Consider the following 24,082-nt stretch of genomic DNA (forward strand, 5'->3'; position numbering starts at 1 on the left):
ATAAATAAACAAACAAATAAATAAAGTTTATTTTTAAAAAAACAGAGGAATGGATAAAGAAGATGTGGTATTTACACAATGGAATATTAGCCATAAAAAAGAATGAAACCTTGACATTTTTGACAACATGCATGGACCTAGAGGGTATTATGGTAAGTGAAATGTCAGACATATAAAGACAAATACTGTATGATTTCACTTATATGTGGAATCTATAAAACAAAACAAATAAACAAACATAACTAAACAGAAACAAGTTACAGAGAACAAACAGGTGGTTGCCAGAGGGAAGCCGCGTGGGGGAGGAAAGAAATAGGTGAGGGATATTAAGAGATACAAAGTTCCAGTTACAAAATAAATGAGCCACAGGTATGAAATGTACATGTGGGGAATATACTTAATAACTATTTAACGTCTTTGGTGATATATCATAACTAGACTTATCGTGGTGATCATTTTGAAATGTATAGAAATATTAAATTATTATATTGTGTAACAGAAACTAACGTAGTGTTGTAGGTCAATCATACTTCAAAAACAAACAGGGACTTCCTAGGTGGCACAGTGGTTAAGAATCCGCCTGCCAATGCAGGGGACACGGGTTCGATCCCTGCTCCAGGCAGTTGCCACATGCTGCAGAGCAACTAAGCCCATGTGCCACAACTACTGAGCCTGCGCTCTAAAGCCCGTGAGCCACAACTATTGAGCCCATGTGCCACAACTACTGAAGCCTGAGAGCCTAGCGCCTGTGCGCCACAATAAGAGAAGCCAACACAATGAGAAGCCCACACACCACAATAAAGAGTAGCCCCCGCTTGCCACAACTAGAGAAAGCCCGTGTGCAGCAATAAAGACCCAACGCAGCCAGTAAATAAATAAATACATAAATACATAAATTTATAAAAAAAATAAAAAAACCAAACAAACAGGGACTTCCCTGGTTGTCCAGTGGTTAAGACTTCCCACTTCTAAGGCAGGGGGCCCAGGTTCCATCCCTGGTCAGGGAACTAGATTCCGCATGTCACAACTAAGAATCCACATGCCACAACTAAGACCCAGCATAGCCAAACAAATAAATATTTAAATATTTAAAAACAAAAATATTCATAGACAAAGAGATCAGATTTGTGGTTACCATAGGCTGGGTTGGGGGGGAATTGGATGAAGGTGGTCAAAAGGTACAAACTTCCAGTTACAGGCTAACTCAGCACACCATGGGGCATTGTGTGCAACCTGATAAACACAATGAACGCTGCTGTACGTGACATATGGAAGTTGTAAAGAGAGTAAATCCTAAGAGTTCTCCTCATATAATTTTTTCTATTTCTTTAACTCTGTAACTGTATGAAATGATGGATGTTCACTAAACTGATTGTGACAATCACTTCATGATGTATGTAAGCCAGATCATTACACGGCACACCTTATGCTTACACAGTGCTGTGTGTCAATTATATCTCAATAAAAATGGAAGAAAAAACAAATGTAAATGGTTAAGAAAGTAAAATTTATGTAGTGTGTATTTTACTACAATTGAAAAACAAAGCAAAACACTGACAACTGCAACTGCTGGCAAGGATGTGGAGCAACAGGAATTCTCATTCACTGCTGGTGGGAAATTAAAATGGTCCAGCCACTTGGAAGATAGTTTGGCAGCTTCTTACAAAACTGAACATACTCTCACCATATGATCCAGCAATCATCCTCTCTGGTATTTATTCAAATGAGTTGAAACCTTATGTCTGCACAGAGCAGCCTGATTCCTAATTGCCAAAACTTGGAAGCACCCACGATGTCTTTCAGTAGGAGAATGGATAAACTGTGGTACATCCAGACAGTGGAATATTCTTCAGCTTGAAGAAGAAATAAGCTACCAAGCCATTTCATGAAAAGACATGAAAAAAAAACCTTAAATGTGTATTACTAAGTAAAAGAAACCAATCTGAAAAGATTACATACTGTACAATTCCAACTATGTGACTTTCTGGAAAAGGCAAAACTATGGAAACAGTAAAAAGATCAGTGGTTGCCAGGGGTTAGAGGAAATAGAGGGAAGCAGAGGTGAAGCACAGAGGATTTTCAGGTCAGAGAGGCTACCCTGTATGACACTATAATGGTGGATACATGCAATTACACATTTTCCAAAACCCACAAAATACAAACACTAAGGGTGAACCCTAATGTAAACTATGGACCCTGGGTGATGATGGTGTGTAGGTTCATCAGTTGTAACAAATGTACCATCTGGTGCAGGATGCTGATGGTGGGGGAGGTGTGTGTTTGGGTGGGAGCAGGGAGCAGAGAGTATGTGGGAACTCTGTACTTTCTGCTCAATTTTGCAGTGAATTGCTCTAAAAAAGAAACTCTATTAAAAAGAAATTCACATCACATAAAATTAACCATTTGCCATTTTAAAGTGTACCATCAGGGCTTCCTAGGTGGCACAGTGGGTAAGAATCCGCTTGCCAATGCAGGGGACACAGGTTCGAGCCCTGGTCCAGGAAGATCCCACATGCTGCAGAGCAACTAAGCCTGTGCGCCACAACTATTGAGCCTGCTCTTTAGAGCCCGTGAGCCACAACTATTGAGCCCATGTGCTGCAACTACTGAAGCCCACGTGCCTAGAGCCCGTGCTCCACAACAAAAGAAGCCACGACAATGAGGAGCCCGCGCAGCACAACGAAGAGTAGCCCCCACTCATCGCAACTAAAAGAAAGCCTGCACACAGCAAAAAATACCCAACACAGCCAATAAAATAAATAATTAATTTAATTTTAAAAAATAAATAAAAAATAAAGTGTACCATCAGTGGCATTCAGTCGCTGCACGGTGTTGTGCCACCAGCACCTCTACCTAGTTGTAGACATTTCACCACCACCAAAGGCAATCCCTACACAGTTACTCCCCATACCCCTTCCCCTGAACCCCTGACAGCCACTAATCTAACTTCTGCCTCTGTGAATCTGTCTAACCTGGCCATTTCATACAAGTAGAATCATATAATACATGGCCTCTTATAACAGGCTTCCTTCACTTCACATATTGTTAAGATTTATCCATGCTGTAACATGTATCAGTACTTCATTCCCTTTTAAGACTGAATACTGTTCTACTGCATGTTCAGACCACATCTTCTTTATCCATTCATTGCCTGACAGACACTTGGGCTGTTTCCACCTGGTGGCAATTGTAACCAGTGCTGCTAAGACCTTGCCTGTACAAGTCTTTGTTTGACTACCTGTAAAGGATTCTTAATGCCACATCCCTCCCTGCCCTTAGGTGAGTGAAAGCAAAGAAGATAAGTGAAGGAAGGGAATAGAAATAAAATTAACATGTAAATATCAAATTAATACTATTTATGATCTTGACTAATAATAAATATTTAAATTATAATATTTAAGAAACACCTGTAGTTAACATACATTATCTCATATATCTTTATAATTCTGATGTAGACTTTATCACCTCCATTTTATAGATCAGGAGAGCGAGGCTTGGAAGGTTAAATAATTTGTCCATGTTCATACAGCTAGCGAGGGTCAGCCAGAAATGGACCCCAAGTTTTTCAGACCCCACGCTGCCTCTCCCATCAAACTAGCAGTGGAGGTGAGAGGATGGCTGAGAGGTACACCGCCTTAACAAGTAATTCTCACCAAACGCTTACCTTGGTGAAGTCATCATGCAGAAGCCGATGGTTCAAACACCCTGGCTATAACCACTCAGAGACCAAACTCAGAGAACCAAAGAAAGGTGACGATGTGGTTTTCTGGGTGTGTATAGATTGGTCACCAGGGTCACTCCAGACCCTTCCCCTCAGTTTATTCTCTGAAAGGATACAGCTGGTCCAACCCCTACATATCCCCCTGATCCAATGGAACTGGACATGATTCACACCCCCGAGTGGACTCAGGTGCACACGTACCTGGGGCTGGACTCTCCGTGCCCAGGTCTCCTGTCCTCTCTTTGGCAAGTTCCTGCAGGCACTGCTCCTGCTCCTCCCACAGCACCCGCAGCACATCACACAGTCGAGGGAGGGCTCCGACCTGCAAGCCCAAAACCAAGAATTCTCATCACTGCCATTAAGCTGATTCCAGCACGCAGGGCTTGCTGTGCTCAAGAATGGGGCCAGACAATGGAGATTCAAAATGAGGAAGACAAACTAGTGAATATAACAAAAAAGAAGCAGACTCACAAATATAGAGAACAAACGAGTGGTTACCAGTGGGGAGAGGGAAGGGGGAGGGGAAATATAGGGACAGGGGAGTAACAGGTACAAACTGTTAGTCATAAAATAAGCTACAAGGATACACTGTACAACATGGGGAATAGAGCCCATATTTTATAATAGCTATACATGGAGCATAACCTTTAAAAATTGTGAATCACTAATTGCACACCTATAACCTATACAGTATTGTACAGCAACTCTTCTTCTATAAAAAAAGACGTAAAAAAAAAAAAACCAATGTAAACTATATACCTTAATGTATCAATATTAGCTCATCACTTGTAACACGTACTATGTTTATGCATGACATTAATAATAGGAGACACTGGAGAGGAGGGGCTGAGGGGGTATATTCTTTGTACTTTCTGCACAATTTTTCTGTAAACCGAAATCCTCTCAAGAAAATAAGTTCTATTAATTAAAAAAGAATAAGCAGGAGGAATCAGTTCACCTGGTTTAAAGACTTGCTGTATAGCTACAGTAATCAAAACAGCATGGTAGGGCTTCCTGGGTGGCACAGGGGTTAAGAATCCGCCTGCCAATGCAGGGGACACGGGTTCGAGCCCTGGCCCAGGAAGATCCCACATGCTGTGGAGCAACTAAGCCCATGCGCCACAACTATCGAGCCTGCGCTTTAGAGCCCATGAGCCACAACTATTGAGCCCATGTGCTGCAACTACTGAAGCCCACATGCCTAGAGCCCGTGCTCTGCAACAAGAGAAGCCATGGCAATGAGGAGCCCGCGCGCCACAGTGAAGAGTAGCCCCCACTCACCGCAACTAAAAGAAAGCCCACGCACAGCAAAAAAAGACCTAACACAGCCAATTAAATAAATAAATAAATAAATTTATTTTAAAAATTCTTTAAAAAAAAACAAAACAGCATGGTATTAGTAGAAGAATAGGCAATGGTGTTAGAGCAAGTGGGCAGCTATAGATAACAGAACAAGCCTTGAACTAAGACTCATACCTTACACAAAAACTACCTCAAAATGATCATGGACTTGAGCACAAAACATTAAACTAAAACTTGTAGAAAAAAATATAGGAGAAAATCTTCAAGATGTAGAGCTAGGCAAAGATTTCTTGTACTTGACACCAAAAGCAGGATCCATAAAAAGAAAAATTGATAAATTGGACTTCACCAAAATTATAAACTTTTGCTCCATGAAAAACCAGGTTAAGAGGATAAAAAGACAAGCTACAAATGAGGAGAAAATATTTGCAATCTACAAATTAGAACTAATATCTATAATATACAGAGAACATTCAAAACTCAATAGTAAACAAATTAAAAAATCTATTTAGAATATAGGCAAAATGCATGAAGAGACATTTCACAAAAGATATACAGATGGCAAATAAGCACATGAAAAGATGTTCAACATTATTAGCTATTAGGTAATGAAAACTGGAATCAAACTGTGGTTTCACTACATGCTTACCAGAAAATCTAAAATGAAAAATGACAACAATGCTGGCAAGGTTGTGGTGAAACTAGGTCACGTGCACATTGCTGGTGAGACTAAAATGAGACAGCCACTCTTGAAAACAGGTTGACAGTGTTTCAAGAAAAGCTAAACATGCAACTACTATATGACCCAGCCACTGCACTCTTGGGCATTTATCCCGGAGAAGTGAAAACTTATATTCACAAAAAAACCTGTACACTACTATTTATAGTAGCTTTATTCCTAACATCCCCAAACTGAAACAATCCATCTCTATAACACTCTTTTTTAATTTAGGTACTTCACATAAGTGGAGTCATACAATATTTGCTCTTTTGTGTCTGGCTCATTTCGTGTCCATGTTGTAGCATCTATCAGAATTTCATTACTTTTTTTGTGTGTGAGTGTCAACGATCATCACTTTTTTTTTTCAAGAACTTTTATTGAGGTACAGTTAACAGACAATAAACAGCATATATTTAGAGTGTACAATTTGGTATCCCAATCTCCCAATTCATTCCCCCCAACCCTCCCTGCTTCCCCCACTTGGTGTCCATGTGTTTGTTCTCTACATCTGTGTTTCTGTTTCTGCCTTGAATTTCCTCTTTCATAGCTGTTAGCATTTGCCTTATGTATTGAGGTGCTCCTATATTGGGTGCATATATATTTATAATTGTTATCTCCTCTTCTTGGATGGATCCCTCGATCTTTATGTAATGTGCTTTCTTGTCTCTTGTAACATTTTTTATTTTAAAGTCTATTTTATCTGATATGAGTATCGTTACTCCAGCTTTCTTTTGATTTCCATTTGCATGGAGTAGCTTTTTCCATCCCCTCACTTTCCGTCTGTATGTGTCCCTAGGTCTGAAGTGGGTCTCTTGTAGACAGCATATATGTGGGTCTTGTTTTTGTATCCATTCAGCCAGTCTGTGTCTTTTGGTTGGTGCATTTAGTCTATTTACATTCAAGGTAATTATCGACATGTATGTTCCTAGTACCATTTTCTTAACTGTTTTGTTGCTGTTTTTGTAGGTCCTTTTCTTCTCTTATGTTTCCCACTTAGAGAAGTTCCTTTAGCATTTGTTGTAGGGCTGGTTTGGTGGTGCTGAATTCTCTTAGCTGTTGCTTGTCTGTAAAGCTTTTGATTTCTCTGTCGAATCTGAATGAGATCCTTGCTGGGTAGAGTATTCTTGGCTGTAAGTTCTTCCCTTTCATCACTTGAAATATATCATGCCACTCCCTTCTTGCTTGCAGAGTTTCTGCTGAGAAATCAGCTGTTAACCTTATGGGAGTTCCCTTGTATGTTATTTGTCATTTTTCCCTTGTTGCTTTTAATAATATTCCTCTGTCTTTAATTTTTGTCAGTTTGACTACTATATATCTTGGTGTGTTTCTCCTTGGGTTTATCCTGCCTGGGACTCTCTGCACTTCCTGGACTTGGGTGGCTATTTCCTTTCCCATGTTAGGGAAGTTTTCAACTAGAATCTCTTCCAATATTTTCTCGGGTCCTTTCCCTCTCTCTTCTCCTTCTACGACCCCTATAATGCAAATGTTGGTGCATTTAACATTGTCCCAGAGGCCTCTTAGGCTGTCTTCAGTTCTTTTCATTCTTTTTTCTTTATTCTTTCCTGCATCAGTGATTATCACCATTCTGTCTTCCAGGTCACTTATTCGACCTTCTGCCTCAGTTAATCTGCTATTGGTTCCTTCTAGTGTATTTTTCATTTCAGTTATTGTGTTGTATATCTCTATTTGTTTGCTCTTTAATTCTTCTAGGTCTTTGGTAAACTTTTCGATCTTTGCATCCAGTCTTTTTTCAAAGTCCTGGATCATCTTCACCATCATTATTCTGAATTCTTTTTCTGTAAGAGTGCTTATCTGCTCTTCATTTAGTTGCTTTTGTGGGGTTTTATCCTGTCCTTTCTACTGGTACAAAGTCCTCTGCTTTTTCATTTTCTCTATCTTTCTGTGGCTGTGGTTTTCAGTTCCACAAGATGAAATACTGCTGATACTGCTGTCTGTCCTCTTGTGGAGGAAGCTATCTAGGAGGCTCGTGGGTGCTTCCTGATGGGAGGGACTGATGGTGGATAGGGCTGGGTGGGCGGAGCTCAGTAAGACTTTAATCTGTTTGTCTGACAATGGGTGGGGCTGTGTTCCCACCCTGCTGGTCATTTGGCCTGAGGCCACCTAGCACTGGAGCCCACAGGCTCTTTGGTGGGGCTGATGGTGGACTCTGGGAGGGTTCAAGCCAATGAGCACTTCCCAGAACCCCTGCTGCCAGTGCCCCCGTCTCCTCAGTGAGCCACAGTCACCCCCCCACCTCTGCAGGCAACCCTCTTACACCAGCAGGTAGGTCTGGTTCAGTCTCCTGTGGGGTCACTGCTCCTTCCCCCTGGGTCCTGGTGAGCACACTTTTTTGTGTGCCCTCCAAGAGTGGAGTTTCTGTTTCCACCAGTCCTGTGGAGGTCCTGCAATCAAATTCCGCTGGCTTTCAAAGTCTGATTCTCTGGGGATTCCTCCTCCCATTGCTGGACTCCCAGGTTGGGAAGTCTGACGTGGGGCTCAGAACCCTCACGTTAGTGGGTGGACTTCTGTGGTATAACTGTTCTCCAGTTTGTGAGTCACCCACCCAGCATTTATGGGATTTGATTTTAACGCAATTGCGCCTCTCCTACCATCTCATTGCGGCTTCTCCTTTGTCTCTGGATGTGGGGTGTCTTTTTTGGTGAGTTCCAGTGTCTTTCTGTCGATCATTGTTCAGCAGTTAGCTGTAATTCTGGTGCTCTTGCAAGAGAAAGCGCGCGCACACCCTCCTGCTTCGCCATCTTGATCCTATCTCCCAATGATCACCACTTTAGACCTCTAACATTTTTTCTGAGACTCAGGTCTATATAAACCAAATTTCTGTTCAACACTTCAACCTTATCCTGCCTCAACTGGACAAGCCTCTCCAGAGAATCAATCTCCTACTTTCTTCTGTGTTTAAAGAAGAGCCATTTTGAAGCTGTTCCAAAATGCTAAGAGGTCAGAGAATTTAACTGCTCTTGATACACAGTTTCAAATTACACACACCTTATTACTTTTTTTTGGGGGGGGGGGTACACCAAGTTCAATCATCTGTTTTTATACACATATCCCCATATTCCCTCCCTCCCTCGACTCCCCTCCCACCCTCCCTCGACTACCCCCCACCCTCCCCGTCCCACTCCTCTAAGGCATCTTCCATCCTCGAGTTGAACTCCCTTTATTATACAACAACTTCCCACTGGCTATCTATTTTACAGTTGGTGGGAATGTAAGTTGGTACAGCCACTATGGAAAACAATTTGGAGGTTCCTTAAAAAACTACAAATAGAACTACCATATGATCCAGTAATCCCACTACTGGGCATATACCCAAAGAAAACCATAATCCCAAAAGAAACATGTACCATAATGTTTATTGCAGCATCTTATTACTTTTTAAGGATGAATACAATTCCATCATATGGATACACCACACCTTGTTCATCCACTCATCACTTGGGCTGTTTCTACCTTGTGGCTATTGTGAATAATGCACCCAGGGACGGAGGTGTACAAATATCTCTTAAGAGTCCCTGCTTTGATTCTTCTGGGTACATACCCAGAAGCAAAATGGCTGGATCACATGGTAATTCTAAGTTTACTTTTTCTTTTTAATTTATTTATTTATTTGGCTGTGTTGGGTCTTTTTTTGCTGCGCGCGGGCTTTCTTTTAGTTGTGGTGAGCAGGGGCTACTCTTCGTTGTGGTGCGCAGGCTCTAGGCGTGTGGGCTTCAGTGGTTGCAGCACATGGGCTCAATAGTTGTGGCTCACGGGCTCTAAAGCGCAGGCTCAGTAGTTGCAGTGCACAGGCTTAGCTGCTCCACGGCATGTGGGATCTTCCTGGAGCAGGGCTCGAACCTGTGTCCCCTGCATTGGCAGGTGGATTCTTAACCACTGCACCACCTAGGAAGCCCTGTTATTCTGTTTTAATAATATCCATCTTAGTGGGTGTGAAGTGGATCATCCACATTTCTTTTACCGTTGATCCCTCCATATAAAACTGAATAAACCAAGATAATTTTGTGTGGTGGCATGCCAACTGCAGAAATGTGTGGCGCCCACTGGTATCTGTGACAGCAGTTGTATTCTGCTGAGAGGGCTGAGTCCGTGGCTTCCAGACAGTGGCCAGCACTGAAAGAGTGGGGCCGTCGGGGTTACTGGGAGTAGCTGGGAAGACCGTGTGTTCACAGAGCAACAACTGATTGGTAGATGCCTCAGAGGGAGAATGAATGGGAAAAAAGCCCCCTTGCTATCTAAATTAACATAGAGGAGAGGAGAGACTGATTTTTAGAAGTCAAATGCATGTATATTTACACGTTTCTATATAATCAATAAATTTAAAAGTATTGAGAATTCCCTGGTTGTCCAGGGGTTAGGGCTCGGTGCTTTTTCACTACCAAGATGAGGGTTCAATCCCTGGTCAAGGAACTAAAATCCCACAAGCCAAGCAGTGCAGCAAAAAAAAAAAAAGTTTTAAGACAAAAAAGAAAAAAAAAACTATCCTCTATAGTTCACCCCCTTAAAAAAAAAGTATTACGTATAATTTTACTTAAAATTCACAGGAGGAGAAACAAGTGAAGGTGAAAGTATTGCTAAAGTTTACATAAAATTTTCCTCAAAACAAGAGCTATCAGGGACCTGAAAAGGTCCCTTTAAATAGTTTTTAAAAATCGTTTGTATAAGTACTTTGTTTCTTTTACTTGTATTAGTACTAAAGTGCTTATAGTGAAAAACAACAGTTCCTTTGCCTAACATTTTCCTGCTACCCAGAGAAAACCACTTTCCTTTTTTTTTTTGGCTGTTTATTTTCATTTTTATCTCTGTATTTCAAAATTATATTCTCATACTGTTATTTCTTGGTTTATCAATTTGAGACATTATCCAAAACTCTCTATTATGGAAGAGAAAGATTTAGATGTTTATAAACCTCTCTACATACACTTCTCTCTCCCACATATTATATATCCTCTTGATTTAATTTTTAGTTAAATGAATGGTCTGTATTTATGACTTATTTTGACTGTGAAATATTGTTCCCTGCTGAGTCTAGTCAAGTAAAATGATTATGTCTCTTCTTGTACATTTTGTTTTTCCTGTGGTCAATAATTACTTTGTTTCTTCATTTGATTAGTTTTTCTACGTGCATAGGGTTAATTCATCCAAGTACTCCAACAGTCTCGCTAGACGTCTATCAAGAGTTCTATTCGTTTTCCCGGGAGACCTCCCTCCCACAGACCTCCTTCCTCTCACCAGCAGGACGACACCCGGCTGTGGTTTCAGGGGCCTCTCCCGGCCTTCCCCCACCCCCACCCCACCCCCCAACCCCGAGTTATATTTCCTAGACTCCCTGTCTTTCTCCTCACTCTGCTTCCTTGCTTTACAAAAGCACATTCTCTAGTAACTTCCTAAGAAAGCACACATAGGAGGTAAATTTTCGAATCTCTGCAGGAGGGAAAAAGCTCTCATTCACTTGCGTAATTATCAAATTAATTAATAATTTGAGGAGAGAAAAGTCCAGTCTGCACAGAGAGAAAATAACGACGCAGACCCCAAAATAAAAGAGGAAGAGAGAGTTCTGTTAGCTATTTAGAACTCTTAAATCCGAAAAGGTAAAATCTGGGAGGAGACTGAATTCTGAAGGAGGGGCAGAGACGCGACATCACTTTGCTCAACACGCTTCACGATATAACTACTCACCAGCCAGCCTGAGACCGGAAAGGAATAGTCTCAAGGGGGAAACAAGAGAAATACTAGTCTAGTTTATACGATGAGAAATAAAAAGAGGGAACGTGATCATACAACCAGTTTGAAGTACAAAACGTCATCGAACACTTACTGGGCCCCTAGGACACCCCGCAACTGAAAGCGAAGGGATGTGGATCCTATTCCAGGAGCTCACGGGCTCCAAGGAGTCAGAGGGGTCCGTGGCAGGAGCGCGTGGGGAAGGCAGCAGCCAGGTCACGATGGGCCACCAGCAGCGCCAGGGGACCCCCAGGACGCGGCTGCACCGTGCAGGTGAGAAGTCATCCCCGCAGAGCGGAGGCGATGCGGACTGGTGTGATGCAACCGGAGGAGGCCTGAAGGCCGGCTGAGAGCAGGCTTCAGCATGGCTCCCATATGTCTGTTTTGGGTGCCATGATAGCTCTAAGAACGGGGAAAAAAGGAAAAGAGTCGTAGGCTTGGGAGCTGAGGTGAGAGAAGTGTGGTTAAGCAAGGTTGAATTTATGATGCGGTAGGATGGCCAAGAAACCTCACAAGGTAAGAGGGAGAAGAGCGAGGGGACCAAAAGCCAGGGACAGAGCCTCAAGAGGGACCACGCGAGATGAGGCACCGCGCGAGAGGCGGGACCTCGCGAGAGGCGGGGCCTTGCCACGGGAGGGACCACGCGAAAGGAGAAACCTCTGGAGAGGCGGGGTGGGAACTGTGAGCCTGTGAAAGGGAGGAGCCAAGGCGGGGGAAAGGACAGGGTGTCCTGGCACCGAATGCCTCCAGGAGCCTGGGGTCCCATGGGTGTCCTGCCCGCTTTGACCAGGACAGTCTGGGTGTGTGCCTGCTGCCTTGATATCGTTATCCATAATGTCCAGCCTCGCTCATCAGTCACGTGGTCTCCCTGGGTAGAACAAAGACCACACCCTATCTAGTGGCTGTGGCAACGCAGGCCCTGGTGACTGATGCCTGTGGGCAGCGGGTGTAGCCAGGTGCAGCGGGCTGAGAAATGGGCAGAGGTGGAGACAGGGATCGTGGACGCTTCTTCCAAGAGGACGCTGGCCATAAGAGGTCAGAGATGGAACTGTGGCCAGAAGGCCCAGAGTGCAGGGGGAGGGCCCTTTGCCACCGGGCTGGATGGGCTTAGGCAAGTTGACCAGCTGATGGAAAAAGCCAGTTAAGAGGAGGATGATGAAGACTGGGCTGCCTCTGTGTCATCTCAGGACAGATGTCACTGCGCATGGTGGAGGCAGGGGTGGGGAGCACGGGTGTAGGGAGAGCTGTGGCGGGAGCAGAGCCTCTGTTGCACTCGGATGTGTTGACGGGATGTCTGTGTCCCCCAAAGAATATGTTGACTCCCTAACCCCAGGTGTCTCTCTGTTTGGAGACAGGACCCATCAGGAGGTAATTAAGGTCAAATGAGGTCCTAATGGGGTGGGCCCGGATTTGATAGGATTAGTGTCCTTCCAAGAAGAGACACCAGAGCTCACTCTCTCTCTCTGCCCCTGCTCAGAGGAAAGGCCATGTGAGGAGAAGGCAGCATCTGTAAGCCAGGGAGGGAGTTCGCCCCAGAAACCAACCATGCTGGCCCTGGATCTGGGACTTCAGCCTCCAGGACAGTGAGAAGATAAATGTGTGCTGTTTAAGCCCCCCAGTCTGTGGTGCTCTGTCACGCAGCCCTGCTGAAGGAAGGGAACAAGAGGAAGGGAACAGGAGGATACTTAGACACATCTGTGCGGGCAAGGTGTTGCTCAGAAGTTCATTCCCTGAATCTCAGGAAGTGGGAGGTAGACCTGCCTGCTGAAAATGAAAGAGGAGGGCTTCCCTGGTGGCACAGTGGTTGGGAATCTGCCTGCCAAGGAAGGGGACATGGTTCGAACCCTGGTTGGGGAAGATCTCATATGCCACGTAGCAACTAAGCTCTTGTGCCACGTGTTCCACAATGAGAAGTCACCGCAATGAGAAGCCCACTTACCACAGCGAAGACCCAATGCAGCCAATAAATAAATAAATTTTTTTAATTAAAAAAAAAATGAAAGAGGAGGTGATGAGATCAAAAATCTGAGAAGACACCAGGGGGAGCCTCCAGTAGCCAAGGCAGAGGGCACTGATGTGGGGCACGCGGGGATTCTGGAATCCTGGCAGCACGATGAGTGGGACATGATCTACCAGGAAGGTTCCTTCCCCACATACCCCTTGGACTCTCTCAGACATGGAATGTGGAAGCGGAGTGGGTCCCAGGAGTTCCCTGTTTTCTTGTGTCCTCACAAATGCTGGGCAGCTCTCTGTCATGTAAGCAAGTTGGTAGGATCTGAGCATTGCTGGTCTTACCTTGGGCTGCAGGTTGTTCCAGAGCCCAAGCGCAGGTCAGTGGTGAGAAACCTCAGCTTGCTAAAGGCAGGGATGCAGGGACCAAACCAGGGGCCGCTCTGGGAAATTGTCTGGGCTTTTAACAAGGGGTGCCAGGAAGAGAGCTATGTCCTCCCCTGGCATGGGAGTGGAATACTGGGGATGGCACAGAGGGAGGGGAGCTCAATGGCAACTCTTAAAGGGGGTGCCAAAGCCTGGAGGACTCCCCTAAACAGTATGAGAAGCATACCTCCCTTTTTGACTTCGTGACCCCAAGTTCATCTCTAGCCCCCTCAATAAAATGCTGTGTGTAATTCAGTATTTGGTTTATGTTTTATAAAGTGATTAGATTAAACTGAAGTTACTGTTATTTTGCGGTTTGGGAGAGAAGTTCAGGACAGCACCTTGGGCACCAGGAACTGGAGTGGCCCTCTCTTTGGGAGCAGACACACGTGCTGGTTAAGAACAGCTGGGTTTGGGTTCTCACGCTATCACGTCCAGCTGGGTGACCCTGACCAATGGCTTCACCTCTCTCTGAGCCTCAGTTTCTTCATGTGTACAATGAGGATACTGATTGTTGGTGTGAGAAGTAAATCAGACAGGGGCCGGGAAAGACTGAGCAGAGTATCTGGTGTGAAATAAGTGCTCATCACCATCATCAGTCATGTCAATTTTAGGAATAGTAAAAACTCAAAAAGAAATCCATACTACTTCCTCAGGATATTGTTCAGGATACAGAACTCCCAGTGACTTTCCCCTAAGGGGCATCAGTAGCCAGATCCTCCGGTGACCTTCGCAGGTCTTCCTAAAATTCTGCTCACCCAGCTGCCACAGAGCTTGTCAGCCGCTGGGTCCAGATGCAGCCAAGAAAGGGGTGGGGACCACCACGTGTGCCAGACCCCATCCTTGGAGTTTTTATGTTTCTGAGCCACCAACTGAGATGGAATGAAGAGAGGTAGGAGGAAAAGTGGGAAGGAGGGTGGAGAAGCCCAAGGAACCCACGCCCAGTGGAAGTCTTCTTGTCTGGAAATGGGTCCCCATCAGCTACACCTGCTTCTGTCCTCCAGCTCAGATTCCCTGTCACGAACCCACTACCCTGAATCCAACATCCAGTGACACCTATTACAAATCTTGTTTGTGTATTTCCCCTGAAACATGACAACCTTTAAGACAATGGTTCTCAACCAGGGCAGTTTTGCCCTACCTACTCCCACAGGATATTTGCCAATGTCTGGAGACATTTTCTATTGGAATGACTTGGAGAGATGCTACTGGCTTCTGGTGGGTAGAGTCCAGGGATGCTGCCAGACAGCATACAAGGCACAGGACAGCCCCACCTCCCCTCTCTCCACTCCACTCCCACTATTTCAACCCCCTCGTTCCCTCCCGTGCCAGAGGAGGGCCTAGCTCTCTTCCCAGCATCCCTTGTGGAAAGCCCGGATTTTATATCCAGAATTACCGTGTCTAAAGCTAAGAAACCCTGCTTGAAGGAAAAAGCAGCCCTGCACCCCACTTAACCCATGTTCTCAGGTGGGCAGTTTGCCAGATGCCTTGGATTAAAAAGCCCTCCCCTGAGTGACTACCCCTCCTTTGCCTGACACATTTGTGTACAATTTTGCAAGCAACGATTGCTTTCAAGATGTCATTCTTCACTACCTGTTGCTATATGAAACTGCCCCAGCCGAGGACAGCCACTGTGGACAGCTCCATCATTTCATTCATGCATGCATGCATCTATTCAGCCCCCACACACTCACTGACTCCCTCTCCTGCTGTGACAGGCTCTAGGGATAAAGGATGAGCAAGACTAAGTCTCAGGGCTCAAGCTTGAAGTGAACATATCGGGGAGGACATGTGTGCTGCTAAATAATGAGAATACTGTTCCAGGTTAAAAGTCCTCATAAGAGACATGGGTGGGGACAGTAAGGGGAGATATGGCAAGGGTTTCTTACGCAGGGCTGAGAAGACTGCCCCATCAACCATCAGCACTTGTTAGTGCACCTGCAAGACACCCTCCCTACATCTCTGTGTATGGAAAGGCCAGGGTAGGGGGTGGGTAGTAATAAGCAACTTGGCCTTAGTGATTCCTTCCCCCACCCCCACCCAATTAGGAAGATGCCTATGATTTCCCTCAAGAGGGGGCAAGAAATGAATAAAAAATTGTTTGAATGCGCTTCAATTTCAAAATCAAATGTCTGACCCCTCAAACAAATAGGGAAAAAAAAAAAAAGCAGGGCTTCACAGGCTGGGAAATATTCCAACCGAAGTAGGTCAATTCCACTCCTATTTGTTGAAGGAGTTCTCTGCCAAGAAGTGTGAACCTCAGATCTGCATAAGCCCATAAAATCACCAGAGAACCAAGACTTACACACTGGAAACCACCTCACTGGAACACAAAGCGGTACGGCAGTGGATGAAAACGCACATAAAGACAAGAGACGTCGTGGACAGAGCCCTGGGTGGTTGGGAATCAAGAGGTCTGGGCTCTAGTCCCAGCGTTTTGCCACAAACTGATGTGGAGCAGGTCCCTGCTCTCTGTGGGTCTCAGTTTGCTCCCCTGTAAGAGGAGGGAACTGGACCAGGGCATAATGAAGCGTCCTCCCAAGGCACACGGAAGACTTGAGCCAAGGGGAGGCTCTCATTTCCCCTCTGCTTACTCCTGAGAGAACACGGGGGTCCCTTTGAGATTAAAATGTAGGTTGAACCTTAGTCCTGAGGCCCAGCTACCTGTTGATTTCTTCTGACAACCGCAGTGTTACTGCAGATACTTAAAAAGGAGGCTGGGAGGATCACCAAGAGGGAGCGGCTGCCTCCCAGCCCTGGGCACTGAATAACACACCTGGGGCTGCATTTGGCTTTGAACTGTCCCCACTGTCTCAGGTGGCATTTCCCCAAAGTGGGAGCTCAGACTAACTCCAGCACTGAGGACAAGAGGCTCCAAATTACAAGGGAGCTGGGAACGGAGCCCTACACCCCACCCTGGATGCCCCTCCTGAGTGCCAACACTCCCTCAGCTTGGGAAGCAGGTCTTTCTTATAGTCAAACAGGAGAGGACTACAGGAAGGCAAGGTCACTGGATGCCAGGAAGGACTTGCCCAGGACAGAGACTGCAGACTCAGAACTGGGTTCCCAAGTGCTTTCCCTGGGGAGTTTCTCGGGAGAGAGGCCCCGGGGGCCAGTTGGGAATGCTGGTGGGAAAGAGTGGTTCTGGTATCTGTGTGCCCAGTGCCAACCCCATCACCTCTCCACCCCCACTGCTTCCATCCAGCCAGTCTCCGCGCAGCCACTCTCATTCACAAATCCCACAGGGAGAGGCCAGGACTCCCTGGAGTTTCTGAGAAAGAAAAATAAGCCACCCGCTCTGCTGCCTTCTCTTTTCTCTGCCAGCTCCACCCTGGGCCTGGTCTGGGGAGACTAGCTGCTCCCAGGAGTCCCAAGACACACAGACATTGGGGAGCCAAACCCACAGGAGAGACAAGGGAGGGAGCTGCAAAGGCTTACATCACAGACCCGGTCCCATCACAGACCCGGCAGCTGCGGCCAAAGCTTCCCATCCGCAGCCCAGTGTGTGTGCAAATGTCAAGGCTTTGGGGCAGACGGATTGGGTTCCAGTTGTCTTTTCCCAGGGCAAGATTTTTGGTCTTTCCAAGTCTTTCTTTTCTTGTCCACAAAGTGAGGGTGACAGTATCAACCTCGAAAGGCGATTATGAGGTTTCAAGGAAATAACTCAGGCTAGGTCGCCGGCACACAAATGGCACGGCCAGGGGCGGCTCCAGCATTTCTGCCTAGGAGGGCCCTGGAGGCGCAGCCTGGAGGAGCGGGTGGGGTGGAGGGCAAGGGGGGTTATCCCAGCGCTGCCTGCGCCTGGGCACACTCCGACTTTATTTCGGAGGGGCCCTCTGGAGTGGAGCACATAGACATCATGGTTGTGGTGGGGTGCATGGGCAGGAAGAGCTCCCACTCCCCAGCGGAAGATCTGCCCCCCCCATCCCACCCCGCGTGGGGCCCGCGGAGGGGCGCGTACTCACGGTGTGCGCAGCGCAGGCGAGCAGCAGCAGCTGCGGCAGGCGGGGGACCATGGTGCCGCGTGCGCTCCCGGGGCGCCCCGACGGCCGCCTGCCCGCACGTACAGCCCGCTCGGGGCTCAGCGCTCCCCGCCGCCTCTCGGAACCCGGCCGGTCGCGGCGCCCAGGGGAGCCATGGCCCCACCCGCGGCGGGCCCGGGGCTGCTCCTCCTCGGATGAGGTGGCCGCGCGCCACGCCGCTCGGCAGGTTGATAAAGACGCGGCGCGGCGTGCGCTCCTCCACCCACCCCCGCTGGCCGGGGGCCCGCACAGAGGTCGGGGTTGGAGGAGGCGGAGGGAGGGCGCGAGCCCGGAGCGGCTCCCGCAGGCTGGGCCTGCCCAGCCGCCACACCCCACGGAAGAAAAGAGCCCTCCCCAAGGTCTGGGTCAGCCCCGCCGCCGCTGCGCTGCGTGCACGTGGGCAGGAGGCCACCTTTTTTGAGCCTCTGTTTTCATCCACAACACGTCTAAATTATTGTAACACAGCAAGCGCTGGGGAAAACCCTATGGCATCTATTCTGGGGGGCAGCTACTCTTATTTCCGATTTTCACTTTATATTTCTTTCTTATTAGTTACTCACACTCATTCCAGAAAGTTGCACATCCATGAACTCCATCACACTGAGAAGCCTTTGATGATCAAGTGAGACCAAGGAGGACCATCAGGTGCACCCAGGCGTTTGGGGCTGCGTTGGAGGCTTTGTGCTTCCTGGTGTCCCCAGGGAGGCTATTTCAGCATCAGGCAGGAGTGTCCGGCAGCAGCTCAATCTGAGTCTGATGGCTCAGATGTCCTAAAGGTTGGCTCCTGGCCTCTCAGCACAAGGCAGCCTACCCTCAAATGGCTTTTGTAGACCCAGGTTTTTCTTTTTCTGCCCTGATGCCCATTCCCTTTCCTCTTGTCTCTCCTTCTATCCAGGCCTTCCTCTCAGGCACTTAAAGTCCATCAGCTCATTGACTTCTCCCGTCCCCAGCCCTCGCCCCCACAGGTGGAGGTGAGGTGAGCTCTGTGATTGATGGGTTTGGGATAAGGAGGACCGGCGTGAGGTTCTGCACGCGCATCACACACATGCATGCGTGCCCACACGCACAGCGCTCGCACCTGCAGAGAGCCTGTAGCTGGATTACTCTGGGCCAGGCTGCCATTGAAGGTCAAGGTTCTGACGGCCTTGATCCAGTGTGGTCAGTGGCAGGTGGTTGTTTGCCTCATTCCGGCCCACAAGTATAAGCCACATTCTCCAACATTATCAGTAATAAGCCCACTTGTCCACAAATATAAACCACATTTTCCAACACCAGCGTTATCACTAATAAAGGTGTTATCGAGCCCCTTCTGTCTTAATCGTATTTCTCAATTGGTTCAAGATTCAGGCTGGAAAAAAATGTTATCAAGTGGGTTCCCCTAAACCCTGACGTCCTAACTGTACATTAGAAAGTGCATGAGGTAAAGACGTGTCATTTTTTGCTGTATAGACTTTTGTGTTGCTTGAATAGTGTCTGTAACCACTGTATGTATTGCTCTTCTGATGGAAAGACAAAAAAAGAAAACAATACAGAATGCAATCTGTGCTCTACACCGGAGCCTCGTGACCTCCAGTGAAAAAGCAAAACAACATTTGTTCTGGGCAATTCAATTTCTGGCCCATGGCAAACCATTCTTCCTTAAATAGGAGGCTCTGCCTCTCAGAGTATTGAGAAAAGGATCTGAAATGCTCTGTGGGAAGCAGTGGATGCAGTCAGTGGCTTTGAGAAAACAATTTCAGAATAGGAGTGGAAGGGAGAAGGTAGGGAACTAACTACATATTTAATACCCGCCATGTGCTAGGGAATCTTTTGATAATTTGGGGTGTGTTATCATAGCCAATCCTCCAAGATTCTATGAGAGGCATTTACTTTCCTTGATGAATAGGATGGGAACATGAGGCTTGGGGAAAATAAGCACTTGCCCTGGTAAAACAGATAGCAAGGGGCGGGGCCAGGATTGAGCCTGGGACTGAGCCCAAAGCCCGGGCCCTGTGTCCTTAGCACCGCTCTAGGATTTATCTCAATCATGAAGATGACTTCCTTACCCTCAGGGCTTCCAGAGCTCTTTTGCGTGCAGCATCTCATTTGATCCTTGAAACGACTCTGCGGGGTCTGTAGGACCAGTGATCAATCAGGGGCTGCAGGAGAGGGAGACCCCATTACTCACATAGTTTCGTTGAAGAGTTTAATGAAAGGACGCTGTGCAGAGGTGTGGGCAAGACTAAGGGAACGAACAGGGGTTGTGAGGTGCCAGCAGTGAGCAGCAGTGGTCCTGATGGGGGACGGAGACTCTCTCCTTGACAAAACTTTGCTCAGACTCCTCTGAGCCTCTTCAAGACTAGGCTTTGACCTTGGCCCCATCTGTCTTTGGCCTGCCTCGCCCAGCCTCAGCAAGAGTCCTGCCATCGTTAGTGGGAATTCTTCCCCCTTGATGTCTGATCAAGTTCCTTGTCCCTCATCTTTGATATCTAATCCTGTCCTGCCTTCAGCAAGAAGGCTGTTAAGTCAGTTTAGCGAGAATCTCCCTACCGTGATGTCTCCTCTTAGTAATCTTCCATCCACTGCCACCCTCACCCTGCTCCATGGCTACAAATCCCTGTTTGTTCTTGTATGCAAAGTGGAGCCCCAGCTCTCTCCCCTATTGCAATACCCCTATTGTAACAGTCTTTTTTAAATTAACTTTTATTGGAGTATAGTTGATTTGCAATCGTTGTGTTAGTTTCTGCTGTACAGCAAAGTGAATCACTTATACATATACATATATCCACTCTTTTTTAGATTCTTTTCCCATATAGGTCATTACAGAGTACTGAGTAGAGTTCCCTGTGCTACACAGTAGGTTCTTATTAGTTATCTATTTTATATATAGTAGAGTGTATATGCCAAATCCAATCTCCCAATATATCCCTCCCTTCCCCCTTATCCCCTGGTAACCACGAGATTGTTTTCTACATCCGTGACTCTATATTTCTGCTTGTAAATAAGTTCATTTGTACCCTTTTTTTAGATTCCACATATAAGTGATATCATATGATATTTGTCTCTCTCTGTCTAACTTATTTCACTCAGTGTGATAATCTCTAGGTCCATCCATGTTGCTGCAAATGGCATTATTTCATTCTTTTTTATGGCTGAGTAGTATTCCATTGTGTATATATACCACATCTTCTTTATCCATTCCTCTGTCGTTGAACACTTAGGTTGCTTCTTGTCCTGGCTATTGTAACACTCTTGAATAAAGACTTTCTTACCATTTTAAGAAGCATCAGAATAATTTTCCTTTAACAAAGAGCAAAGAGAGAAAGCAATGTCCCCCAAAACTGACCAGAGCTGCCCTTGGGAGAGGAGCCACTCATAGAATCTTTTTTTTTTTAATAAATTTTATTTATTTGTTTATTGGCTGCATTGAGTCTTCGTTGCTGCACGTGGGCTTTCTCTAGTTGTGGCAAGCAGGGGATACTCTGTTGTAGTGCACGGGCTCCTCATTGTGGTGGCTTCTCTTGTTGCCGAGCATGGGCTCTAGGCACATGGGCTTCAGTAGTTGTGGCACATGGGCTCAATAGTTGTGGCTCACAGGCTCTAAAGCACAGGCTCAATAGTTGTGGCACATGGGCTTAGTTGCTCCGCGGCATGTGGGATCTTCCTGGAGCAGGGCTCGAACCCGTGTCCCCTGCACTGGCAGGCGGATTCTTAACCACTATGCCCCCAGGGAAGCCCCACCCATAGGATCTTAATCAGAGAGGAATGCAGCCCCTATCAAAACCATGGCTTGGCAAGGAATCAGGTGTTGGGATAAATACCCTGACCTCTCTTCTGCCCACTGAATCCCCTAGCGATGTCTTCCATTCTGGACCCAACCCAAAGCCAGAGACAAGGCAGACAGATGGGGGAGAATCTGTCCACAGAGTTTAACCTCCTGCGTGGAGAAAGTAGGGATGAGGCAAAAGGAGAATGAACCCACTTGGATATATCATTGACCCATTTAACAAATGAAGAAGCCGAGGCAGATGGGACCAGAACTCCAGATCACACAGGACTGTTTGTACTGAAATGCTGGTCTTTTGATTCCCAGCCCTGAGTTGTCTCCATCACACTTATACCTGTTACACCTGAATCTAGTGATGGAAAATAAGAGCAGTGATTTACTATCCTTTCACAGTCTTGGGGGCTGACTGGGCTTGGCAGGCAGTTCTGGCTTGGGGTGTCTCACATGGTGGCAGTGACACAGAGTGACCCTGAGACATGATCACTCAGATGACTGGGGCTCCTTGGTGTTCCCCTCTATCTCTGTGTGCTCCCTCCACGTGATCCCAGCGTCAGGCAGCTTCAGGGTGCCTGGGCTTCTTTTTTTTCTTTTTTTTAACTTATCTTTATTTATTTTTGGCCGTGCCACATGGCATGTGGAATCTCAGTTCCCCGACCAGGAATCAAACCCACACCCCTTGCATCGGAAGCATGGAGTCTTTACCACTGGGCCACCAGGGAAGGCCCCTGCCTGGGCTTCTTACATCGTGGCTCTTGATCCCAAAGGTGCTTGTCCCAAGAGAGAGCAGGTGGACAGTGTACCGTGATTTATGACCCAGCCTCGGAGGTCACACAGTGCTGCTTCCGCTGCTTTCTGTTGTCCAGACAATCACAAAAGCCAACCCCGGTTCTAGGGCAGGCAGCACAGATGCCACCTCTTGACAGGAGAGTATGAAGATTCTGGGGGAGCATATGAGACCCTAAGAGCTGCAAGGGGGGTTGTGGGGAAATACTGTGTGTCCACCCTCTGAATTCATTACAATCCCCGCAAGCGACAGAGGCGGGCATCTCTTTGATTTTGATGATTTTTCGGGTCTTGAGTCCTGTCCCTTTCTCCAAGTAACACTGCAGTGGTGGAGTAGGGCATACAAACCTAAGTCATGGCCGTGCCAAACCCTAGAAGTCATGTTCTCACAGCAGTTGCTTAAAAGTTACCCTGAAACTCTAGTTTGAAAAGACACATGCACCCCAATGTTCACAGCAGCACTATTTACAATAGCCAAGACATGGAAACAACCTAAGTGTCCATCAACAGAGGAATGGATAAAGTTGTGGTACATATATACAATGGACTATTACTCAGCCATAAAAAAGAATGAAATAATGCCATTTGCAGCAACATGGATAGACCTAGGGATTATCATACTAAGTGAAGTAAGTCAGGCAGAGAAAGACAGATATCATACAATGTTGCTTATGTGTGGAATCTTAAAAAAGTGATACAAATGAACTTGTTTACAAAACAGAAATAGACTCATAGACCTAGAAAACAAATTGAAGTTTAAGAAAGGGGGAAAGGGGTGGGGAAGGGATAAATTAGGAGTTTGGGATCAGCAGATACAAACTATTATGTATAAACTAGAAACCCAACAAGTACCTACTGTATAGCAAGGGCACTATACTCACTATCTTGTAATAACCTATAATGGAAAAGAATCTAAAAAAGAACACACACACACACACTCACATATACAACTGAATCGCTTTACTGTACACCTGCAACTAACACAATATTGTAACACAACAAATCAACTATACTTCAATAAAAAAAATTTTTTTTAAGTTACTCTGAGGATAGGAGATCCTGTATTTTGTTTCAGGGTAACTCGTTCTCTAAGTGTTTCATACAGATATTCTTATCACCCCAGAGAGGCAGAATGTAAGTTTACATACTGAAGGGCACCACAATGTCACCCCAAATATGCCACTTTGGCATAAGGACTCTTTTGAGCTAAAGGCAACTGAGAACCAGCAGACATAGGAAAAGCTCTTCACCTCCCCAGAACTGCCCAAAAGTAAATTACAAACGTGTCCTTTTGTAAAGGAAATTTCCATTTGTAAAAAGTGTCTGTGCCAGGAAGAGAGCTACTCCTGGAGACAGCTCTTATCACCTGAGAGAGTCTTACCCGCATAGCAAGACAAACCTCATTCACCATCCAGCACCAACCCCCTTCCTAGCTCACCTCCCCCACCCAGAAGCCCCCAAATCACTTTTCCTTTTTTTTTAGCCTATATAAACCTCAATCATCTGACGACTTCCCTGGTGGTCCACTGATTAAGACTCCGTGCTCCCAATGCAGGAGGCCTGGGTTTGATCCCTGGTCAGGGAACAAGATCCTGTGCACCCCAACTAAGACCTGGCACAGCCAAATAAATAAATACATATTTTAAAAA

The 24,082-nt window shown here is 46.3% G+C and overlaps 1 protein-coding gene across 2 annotated transcripts in view; it reads right to left on the bottom strand.

The window, feature by feature from the left end:
• The window catches only part of SCTR (secretin receptor), a 72,275-nt gene extending 54,355 nt beyond the window's left edge, over positions 1 to 17,920 (bottom strand). For both annotated transcript variants that reach the window (XM_057745831.1, XM_057745830.1), the window contains exons 1-2: positions 17,828 to 17,920; positions 3,923 to 4,043 (exon numbers count right to left, since the gene is read on the bottom strand). In XM_057745831.1, the coding sequence (XP_057601814.1) occupies positions 3,923 to 4,043; positions 17,828 to 17,878 (172 nt within the window). In that variant the 5' untranslated portion in view covers positions 17,879 to 17,920. The remainder of the gene's footprint in view (positions 1 to 3,922; positions 4,044 to 17,827) is intronic.
• Positions 17,921 to 24,082: the final 6,162 nt, after the last annotated feature.

The sequence above is a fragment of the Hippopotamus amphibius genome, chromosome 8, assembly GCF_030028045.1.
Source record: "Hippopotamus amphibius kiboko isolate mHipAmp2 chromosome 8, mHipAmp2.hap2, whole genome shotgun sequence".
NCBI lineage: Eukaryota > Metazoa > Chordata > Mammalia > Artiodactyla > Hippopotamidae > Hippopotamus > Hippopotamus amphibius.